Source organism: Podarcis tiliguerta (assembly GCF_965153285.1).
Source record: "Podarcis tiliguerta genome assembly, chromosome: 7".
NCBI lineage: Eukaryota > Metazoa > Chordata > Lepidosauria > Squamata > Lacertidae > Podarcis > Podarcis tiliguerta.
The window spans coordinates 29004790-29014987 of record NC_139540.1 but is presented as its reverse complement, the minus strand read 5'-3'; the positions used below and the strand labels follow the sequence as shown (position 1 = coordinate 29014987).

The 10198-nt window shown below is 42.4% G+C and overlaps 1 protein-coding gene across 1 annotated transcript; it reads right to left on the bottom strand.

Moving 5' to 3' along the window:
- Positions 1-2701: 2701 nt before the first annotated feature.
- Positions 2702-9862, bottom strand: LOC310682509 (fatty acid-binding protein, adipocyte-like). The gene is made up of 4 exons (XM_083451462.1): positions 9276-9862; positions 6884-7056; positions 6192-6293; positions 2702-2951 (listed from the first exon to the last, which is right to left on the bottom strand). The coding sequence occupies exons 1-4, from the start codon at positions 9346-9348 to the stop codon at positions 2901-2903; spliced, it is 399 nt and encodes a 132-aa protein (XP_083307588.1). The 5' UTR covers positions 9349-9862; the 3' UTR covers positions 2702-2900.
- Between the last annotated feature and the right edge of the window lie 336 nt (positions 9863-10198).

Here is a 10198-nt window from a genome sequence, read left to right as displayed (position 1 = left end):
AGCAAGACACAAAGTTTTATGGGACAGATTTTGACTCTAAGCTGACGTCCAATGTATCTTGAGACATGAGAATGTCCCAAACAAAAGCATCAGGAGAAGAACACTTTAATCTGCTTCACTTGGTTTTAAAATGGAAGCTAAGAAACCAACACAGATAGTCTTAGGGGGTATTTTTCTGCCCCAAACTGAATGCAAGGTGCCTCAGCTTGCTAAATCATTCCAGAATAAATCACATGTAATGTGTCAGGAAAAGTGCCTTATCTGCTTCTCTTTCTTGAAAAATGGCATGGGGTAGATGAAATCTGATAAAATTGAACAATCTGAAAATATTAATTCATATCTGAGGTTGAAGAATTTAATTTGGGGTGGTGCAGGGAACGGGAATCAATTATCCAAGACCACTGTTCATATCCTCACATGGCCATGAAGCTCATTGCGTGCCCTTGAGTCAGTCACTGCCTCTCAGCCTAATTTACCTCACAGGGTTGTTGTGGGGATTCAGTGAGGAGGGGGAGAAGCATGAATACCACAACTGACCTCCTTGGAGGAAAAGGTGGGCTATAAACACAAATACAAAATCCATGTGCCACAATCATTTTGTAATGTATGGCTAAGACCTAAAGGTAAAGCTTCCCCAGAATTCTCTCCTTGTGCATCATGTAATATAAGAATCAAATAAAGACGAAATGAGATACTGGGAGATATGAGAGAATGGGAAATGTAAGGTTTCTAAACTCTGCAAGACTTTTTGCATGTTAATAATGAGATCATTTCATTTGAACAACTAAGAGAGTGATTGCTACCTTTTGTTCCTCAAAGGTTTAAGTATTTTCAGATAAGGCAACCCATACATTCTTTAAAAAGAAAGTACGGAGCCTTTGGAAGTTGTCAAAAATGAAAATTATAATAAATGAGCCAGGTGGAAAAGGAAAGGTGGGTACAATCTGTAGACTACATTCATTATTGGCTTTGGTTTAAAGATAGGAAAATGTGAGCTCATGTGTGTTTTTTCATATATACATATTTATGTGTGTGTGTATTTTTGTAATAAATGTTAGTAACGGATTAAATAAATAAATGGGGGGGTGTCTTAATTGCTTAGAAGATATTTTTACTCAGTATGTGAACTTTGTGTGAAGTACTATACCCACAAAACCTCCCCACAAAACCAGCTCATTTGTAAGATTCAGTTGGTTTTCTTGGGATGCGTTTTGCCTCAGGTACTTTTTGTTTTTGTGAATGGTAAGTCACTGAAATTTAGGAACAGTGTTTCCTACTGCAGAGGAACCAATAAATGAGAAGTAGTTCTGCTTCTGTGTAAGTTCTGCCATGAAAAATGCAGCCAGGGTGGATTACAACCTTGTGCAACTATCTACCATCCAATCTGAAGTCTTCCTTTAGTGGGAAAAAGCTCTAATAATAACTTACTGGGCAGACTAAACTGATCTTCCACTAAAGATTCCTTAACAGCACAATCCAATGCTGTGTCTACTTAAAAGTAAGCCTCATTGAATTCCACAGGACTTACTTCCAGGTAAGCAGCCACAGGCTTACAGCTTCATGCATGGAGTAGGAGACTTCACTGCCTAATGTTTGGGGAGCAATTGTGTATCTGATATGATATGGCACTGAATCCAGCCTTCACACATATTTCTTTACCTGGGTTGCTTGAACCATCATCTTTGAGAGTTAAGCAAACTGTGCTTCTTCTGCCTGTGTACACATGAGGCTGGCTCATGTCAGACTACTGAACCCTTGGAGCCAGTTGCATATTCTGAGTCACATCAACTTTCAGGCACAAGTCCTTCCCATCCATTCCCAACATCCTTTTAATTGGGGAGATGCCAGGGATCACCCTGCAACTCCTCAGTGTCTGCTCAGCCCCTGAGCTAAAGCCCCACCCTTCTAGATGAGCTTCTCAGATTAAGTGTGTGGGAGAGCATTTTGATGAGGACAATGTAGTGCGGATGCTACAGAAAAGTTCCATGCACGAACTGCAATGGGGGGAAGCAAACAAAATGGAGTTAATTGCAACATTTCCTCCCCAACCCAGTGCTGGATGACTTGGTAAGATTCATTACTGTGTCAAGAGAGATGCCTGCATGTTTGTGCATGAAGTAAACATTGCCCATGCACACTGCTGCCATGTCCATCAGAGGAGTGAAGCATGTGACTGAGGATCAGCTTTGTATGCAGATAGTCCTAAATTCAATCCCTGGCATCACCTGGTAGGGCTGGGACAGAATCCTGCCGGAAACCCTGCAGAGGCACTGCCACTCAGTATAGATCAGGGTTTCCCAAACTTGGGTCTCCAGCTGTTTTTGAACTACAATTTCCATCATGCCTGGCCACTGGTCCTGCTAGCTAGGGATGGTGGGAGTTGTAGTCCAAAAACAGCGGGAGACCCAAGTTTAGGAAACCCTGGTATAGACAATACCCAGCTAGATAGACCAATGTTTGGACTTCCTATGACAGCTGGCTGAACATCCAAGCAGGTCCCACACCAAGGAAGGTGAGGTTACCAGGTACCTCTGCTGTAGAGAAGAAATGACTGTTCGAGATGCCAGGTTTTTGCTACTATTTTAAGAGGGGATTAGTGAAGCTTGGCAGATCGCACAGAAAGAGTTCTGAAATCTCACTTTGGACTTATTCCTTATTTGGCTTCCATACAGAATCTGACCGCAAAAAAACAGCAATGTTGTTTCTTTATCATTAAGCACTTTATTGAATAGTCACCATACTTTTAGTTTGAATACTGTATACAGGTTCTTTGGAACGGTTCTATCAATAACATATCAGTTCTTTGGAGAAAGCAACTGCCTTGTGGGGCTCTGCATCCCGAACCAGCTAACTCTTCTGCTTCTGTGTCCCACTAACCACACAGGGGAAGGAGTCTATCTTCATGCTTTCTCATACACTCTGGTGCAGACAACGTTGTTCATTTCACACTCCTAGGAGGTAAAAGACAGGAGAATCAGTACATCACAGAATCCATTCATTTCATACAAGCAACTTCAAACAAGTTGCTCAAGTGTTCAACCACTACAGATGCTTCACTGCAAGTTCTGCAGCACTTTTAAGGGCTTTTAAGGGGAATCCTACATAAATCAGCTTGCAATTGTCTAATCTGGGGGTTATCAGAGTATGGAGCATCTCCTGTTCACATCCCTTATGGTGTTTGTAAATGCAGGAGGACCACAACTAGATTACTAGAGAATAAGCCCCCATTCAGATGCAGCCACAGTAGTACGAGAGATGCTTCTGCAGGTCACAAGTCAGAGTTGTTGACAAAATGACACAGCAAAATGGGCCTGGCTGAAATCACATGATCTTTCACACCACCAACCGGCAACCTCACTGGTGACCACTGTTACATCATTCACAAGCATCTTACAGCTGTGCACATATTTGTATACATGGCAGCAGCTTCCATGCCCCCACATATAAAGGGAGCCTTGTTCTGGTGAATGTCAAATGCTGAACACAACAAGTGATTTTGTGGGGAACCAACTTAACATTCCAAATGCAGGTGGGAAGTCAGTACTCACTAAGAGATCGTTCTGGATTTAAAGTGCTTGTTCTAAACCTTAAGCATGGGGTCAGGCCAGAACCCCAGAAAATCCTAAGCTTTTCCTGAGCCCCAGTAGCTTGCTTCTCACCAACAGATTTCCATGGGCCCCCAAAATTAGATTCTCCATCCCCCAATAACCTCAAACCCTGAAGAAGAATGATGTATAACTGATTGTCATGCAGAGGCAGAATAAGCCACAGTAGGTTGTTTTTATGCCACGATGACTTCTAAGCTGCACTAGTTTAATATACTCTCTGTCAGACTTCCCAAAATGCAGTCTAGAAAATTCCAGCAGCTTCAAAAGTGCAGCCACTAATTTGTTGCCCAATGTAGATTATCGACAACACACCTCTCCTAACATATTTTGGGACTCAATTCAAAGCACAGTTTTAGAGCTGTAAAGCTTTGGCGGTCTGGGTCCTGGTATTCTACGTATGCTATCACTAGTGCTTTTGAGTATGTTCCTAATGAAAGGCAAAATATAGAGAACAGTGTTGATGGGGAACTTGTGGCCCTTCTGATGTCAGCAACAGTCTGAGATTGTGGGAACTGCAGTCAAACAACATCTGGAGGACCCACAGCTTCCCAACCTCTGATAGAGATTTGGAGATAAGAAGAGTGGGTTTCCTGGAAGATAATTTGGATTCTTTTTTGGTGCAAAAAAGAGATACACCCTGACAGAAGAGAAGCTAGGCAGAGAGGTGCTCAGATTTCCCTGTACCTTAATGCTGACTGGCAGTATCAACCACTGTTTCATCCAATTACCTGGCGTCTCCCTTAATCTGTGAACTATGCCTACGGCTGGTAGTCTACATGCATGGACATGTGCAGAGTTCAGTAAGTTTGGCTAGATCTGACAACCGGCACAACAGCCAAAGAAACTTGGAGGTAAGTTCACGCTTGCAAGCTGGTCAGCTCGCTTGTGTGTCTGTGGGATTCCTCTTGCACAAAGCCTTGGATAGCACCCTTGTAGCATCTTTGAAGTAGCTGCCATTAATACTTGATGTCCCCCGCCCCTGAGATCCTACACATTGGGGTGGCAAGCAGGGAGCTATTTGTCTACTCATCATAAACCATTATTAGGAAGAACAACACACCTTTCACCCTAAGGTCCCAGGGCAGGTTACAACAATTAAACCCCAGTATTAAAAACTGTCATCAGTTTGTTTATAAAACCTGTGTTCTGGCAATTGCAGAGATGGTTTGAAACCCTGTAGGTACTGGCCACGGAATATGTCCCTTTACTCAACAGGGTGGATTTTATAAGCCCATCAATTAGTGCCAAATTTATTGCCCGCCCTTCTCCAGTAGGTCCCAAGGCAGGTTACAGCACTATAAAATTCAGTATTAAAAACAATTAAAACAAATTACAGTCATTGGAATAGGGTGGGTCCTGAAAGCACACATCTCACATTTCTAAAGCCAGGCTAAATAGGTGCATCATCAGCATCTGCCAAAAGCTGTGTAGCGAAGGTGCCAGGTGTACCTCTCTGTGAGGTGGGAATTTCACAACTCAGGGCCTACCACACATCCCAGGCTTATGAAGGGGGTGGAACTACCAAGAGGGCTCCCTCTGCTTATCTTAATATCCAAGATGGTGTGTAGGGAAGGATGCAGTCTCTCAGATATTTTGAGCATAAGTAGTTAAGGGCTTTAAATACTATTGTGAGTGCCTTGGATTGGGCCCAGAATACAACTGGCAACTAATGAAACTGTTTCAAAACAGGTTTGTTTGTTTTTTGCAAATTCCAAGTGGACCCCGGCCAGTAATCTGAAATTCGGACCATTTGAAATTTCTGTATTGCCTTCAAGGGCAGCCCCACCTAGAGCACATTGCAGTAATCCAATCTGGAAGTTACGCTGTAGCTGGCAACAGAAACTCCCTCATAATTTCCAGTGCCTTCCAACAACCTAACTTTTCCATCTGACCCTGTGTCTATACACTTGCAAAAATGGTATTCAGAACACTACCTACTTCATCAAAGCCCATTTAAGCCCACTGATTCCAATTAACATGTATTCTTAACAATATCACTGAGTCAATGGCACTTAAAAATGGGATTGAGTGATGCCCTTGAACCAGCCTTCCCCCACCTGATATCTTCCAGATGTTTTGGACTACTGCTCCCATCAGCCCCAGTTATCACGGCCATGCTGACTGGGGCTGATGTGAGTTGCAATCCAAACATTTGCAGCTGCCTTAAACCATAACAGCATATTGTTCGATTTAAAGTTTGTCCCGAGTGAATTTTAGCTGTTTCCTGTTTCTGTTTCCTTGGGTTCAAATGCAAGGAAATGCTGGATCAGATTATGTACCATGGCTCTCATAAAATGAGAAACCCCATGGTTACAGATATATTGTCCAAATACAAGTGACTGCAAGGAGCAGCCATCAAAGTGTGCTGTTTTGATGTAAAAAATTGTTTGAGCAATTGCATTCCATGCCCCCTTAAAAGTAGTTTCTGTACCTATTAAGCTCTTCTGTCACCATGCATGGCATGTGGTATAGATTGCATCGTTGCTTCCATTTTTATCTCTCCCTTTCATTAGAGATAGTGCATAATTTTTCCATTTCTACTTTCACATTGCAATATAGATACAAGGGGGAAAATGAACTCACCACAACCAGCTTTCCATCTTCTATTTTTCTTTTTATTGTGGTCTCTTTGCCATCCCATTTCTGCACCTGATTGAGCGACCCATTGTCTAATGTTACAATACTCTGCCAAGAAAAGAGTGACCATCTGGTTAGTGGATCCTAAATCATGTTAAACTGTAGTTAAGCAGCTTATTTGTGGTTTCGCCCAATGCATGAACTGGCAAACCATGGAGTGATTGCCAAAGCACACCTCTCCAGAAGCTAAACCAGGGGTAGCCAAGGTGGTACCCTCCAGATAAAGCTTTTTGCTTGGCTGGATAGAAAGTAGAGATATGTAAATAAGGGAAGAGAGAGCATGTGGTTGGAATGTAGACCACTATACAAAAATCAGCACCACCTCCAATGCTCTTCCATTGGACCCTGCCAACCCCTAGAACATGGCCCCCAAACAGTTGTTGACAAGAGAATGGGGCCCTCAAGATAAGAAATGTTCCCCATCCATGGCCTTGGAAGTGCATACCAAAGGTTCCCATGACCATTAACTACTGCTTGATACCTTGGGCAAACTCTTCCTCCACATTCAGATGGAAAAATCAGTCCATCCAAATCTGATCTTTCAGATCCACTCCGCCTCCCACACCACACTTCAAGTGATATCCATCCTGCAACACCAAGGCTCGGATCAAATAAATTAAGAAAACAGCAGGACATACCTTTACTTTCCTGTCATCTGCTGTGGTCTCATCAAACGGTTCCCCCAGTTTGAAGGAAATCTCGGTGTTCTTTAAACTGCTCTCTGTTTTGATGGTTATAACATCTCCGTTGCAACTGATGATCACATTGGGCTTGGCAACACCAGCCAGCTTCCTGGTGGGAAAGCCCACACCTAGAAGCCAAATGAAACACTGTTAAGCTCTCAGCGTAAGCTGCTGGGTGTCTGAAGATCAAGGCAGTTAAGAAGTCAGGGCAGTGGGACATCCTAAGCTAGGTCCTGAAGGATAACTTTAAGGAAAGAGTGGGGAAGATTTAAAAGCACAACATGGGCAACCAAACATTTGTCCTGCTCAAGTTTCCCTTCTCTGCAACTATTCACACACCCACACACCGGGGTCTACCTCTGGGCAGAGTGTAACCGGAAGATACAGCTAGAGAAAAACTATTTCAGGAGAAGAGCATTGGTGGCAAAATGGAGAATGAAGTGTTATGCATTCCCATGCTGTGGTATTGAGATAGTTCAGGAGGAACATCTATCCAGACCAGGACGCCATTTTCTACAGTAGTCATGTGCCTTCAAGAGTCCCAAGCTGGATGTGTGCACAATAGCAATTTGCTGCTTGTGTTTCCCAGTGACATATTCAGATGACCATTGTGACCTTCTGAAGTGGTAACATGTTGCCATAATGACTTGCAGCAATTGATAACCTTCTCCTCCATGAACGTGTCTAATCCCCTTTTATCCTGCGCTTTAAAGCTCAGTGTCTGAGCACTCTTCTTTTCTTTTGCTTCCAGAGCTTTCCCCGCAAAAACCTTCTCTTTAAAGCTGAAGGGCAACAAATGACAATTCAGGTTTTCCGTGGAATGCAGTTTGCTCCAATTCAGCTTTAGAGAGTGGGTCTTCACGGAGAAAGCTCCAGAGCAAAAAAAAAGTGTGTCTGGACATGAAGCTTTAAAGTGTGGACCGCTTCTAGAAAGAGCAGAGGAAAGGCAAGCATGGGTAAGTCCCGTACTGGTGGCCATTGACACATCTCAGGGGAAAACTTGTTTACCACTTTTGAGTTCTTTGGAGATATAAATGCAATAAAAAACAAAAAGATGGTAGCCAATTACAGAGTTTCATTTATGTACTACATAAACCATGCTCCCTGCTTTACGGTGCTTGCCACTATCCATTTATCCATTTCCAGTATGCTGGCCTTTCTGTTGTCAAAACCACACCACCCATGAATAAGAGGAGAGTATCAGCGAACTCATGGTAACCTTCCCAATGGTTGCAGAAACACAAAGTATTTTTAGGGGGGGGGACTTAGGGGGTCCACCCCCATAAAAACCCAGCTCAGTGAGGACTGAACATGTTTACTGCTCATAAAATACCAGTTGAGCTCAGAAATGGGGGGGGGGGGGGACTGAAGACTGAACAGGGGCGGGGGAGAATAGAACTGATGGAGAACAGGATGAAAATCACATCTGGGTACATAGGATAGAGGAAGACCACCTCATTGGATGGATATATCATTTCTGAGAAGTTACTTTCAAATGAACCCCAAAATGGACAGAGAAATCAAAGAGCGATGTAGCTAAATTGGCTACCAGTACTTCAATATCCCCCTACCCATGAAGAACCACCCCCCAGACCATTGGGGGCTGAGCATGTCCAGCAGGCACTGTTTAAAGCAAGCGGAAAAGGAGGGGAAACACCACAGATTAGCTGGTTCATGAAGAGAAGCACTCCACACTGAGTGCTTCTGGCAAGCAGCACTTATGGCTTTTCTTTCTAGATATCCCACTGCTAAAATAGTGGCAACACTATTCAGGTAGCTATCAGTTCAGCAACGTGATTAAATGGTAATGAGTAAAAAGGATTTCAATAAGTTTTTTAAAAATGGCCTAGCACTATAAACACTTTAAGTAGATTTTTTGAATAGTCCCGTGTTACAGACTTTTTTCTAGTACTAGTTAAAAAACACAAAAATTAACAGATAAAAATGGTACCCTTGTAGCCTTTGTGTGGAAAATGGGCTGAGCTTACAATAGGTCTTACTACTTAATAAGCTTCTTTAGGATTACCATGCAATTTACTTGGAAATCATTCAAAATAACAATGTGGCACCTGCTTAACAAGCATGCATAGGATTATGCAACAACAACTTGATTTGAGTTACAGCATTCCATCCAGACTCTCACTTTATTAAAGAAGTCTAAATCCAGTAAACAAAGCAACTTAATGTTAAATTCAGAACTATAGAAAACTACTTGCAGAACAGCAGCTGATAATTTGTTTTTTAGTTATCAATGTGGGTGGGGGAAAAGGATTTTCACACGTAAGAAACCTAAGCAAAAAACTCAGCATCATAACCAAACCTACAAAAAATATTGCTTCCTACTTACCAAGTTCTTTCATATAGTCATCAAATTTTTCAGTGGAAACAAGCTTCCAAGTTCCCAAAAATTGTTCACACATGGTGTAGGATTAACTAAGTCTCCTGAGGAACTTCTTACAAGTTTAACTAAGCACCACAAAGAGCACAGCACCTCTACTATACAGCCAGATGATGACTTTAAAAAGAAACCCTGAGCATGTGACCCTCAAAAGATTAGCCAATGGTAACAGAGACTCTCAAGGACTCCAATTACCAGAGTTTCTTCCTTTCTCAGTGGGTCATAGTACTATTAGTCACTGCAATATAAATCACTGTGTTGTCAGCACTTAATTATTGTGCTTGAGTGTCTGTGGCAATTTCTGCTGTTGCATCCTAATTAATTTTCCTGGTTGGGGAGGAAATATTGTAACCTTTATTCTGCATTGATTTAGTAATGACTCCTCTCCACCACATGATTACACACTCACAATTACTAACAGAGGAATCCTGTGCATGGTTCATTCAGAAGATAGTGAGGCCCACAGTGCTATCTTCTTCCATGACTCAGCAGCATAGAAATACTTGAGTTGTCTCAAATGGTGCGTGCCAAAACTTTAAATGCATGGTGGTAGAAGAGCTGCTTTAGTTGCTCTTGGGTAGGTGGATCAAAGACTGTGATCTTCAAAGCTGCTCAGATGTGGCAGCTTGGATAATCAAAAGATTCTTATTACAATATCATGTAAATGATATGGGGGAGAGGAAAAAGATGGCGCCGAGGTAAGACGCTCTTATCGGAGCTCAAAGAAATCTTTTAACTAAATGCCTTTGTTGCTGGCTCCTCTCCTTCTTTTGGATTTTATTTCCTTTCACTACTTTGTTGTGCTTTTGAACATCTTATCTTATCCTCCTCGGTGCCGGGACTTAATGAATTTTTAACGAAGGCTCTCAGAC

Excerpts from the sequence above, each read along its gene's own strand:
- LOC310682509 (XM_083451462.1), bottom strand. The coding sequence starts at position 9,348 with ATGTGTGAACAATTTTTGGGAACTTGGAAGCTTGTTTCCACTGAAAAA. Across the intron at positions 7,057-9,275 it reads TGACTATATGAAAGAACTTG|GTGTGGGCTTTCCCACCAGG; the intron begins GTAAGTAGGAAG and ends TTTGGCTTCTAG. Across the intron at positions 6,294-6,883 it reads CAGATGACAGGAAAGTAAAG|AGTATTGTAACATTAGACAA; the intron begins GTATGTCCTGCT and ends TTTTCTTGGCAG.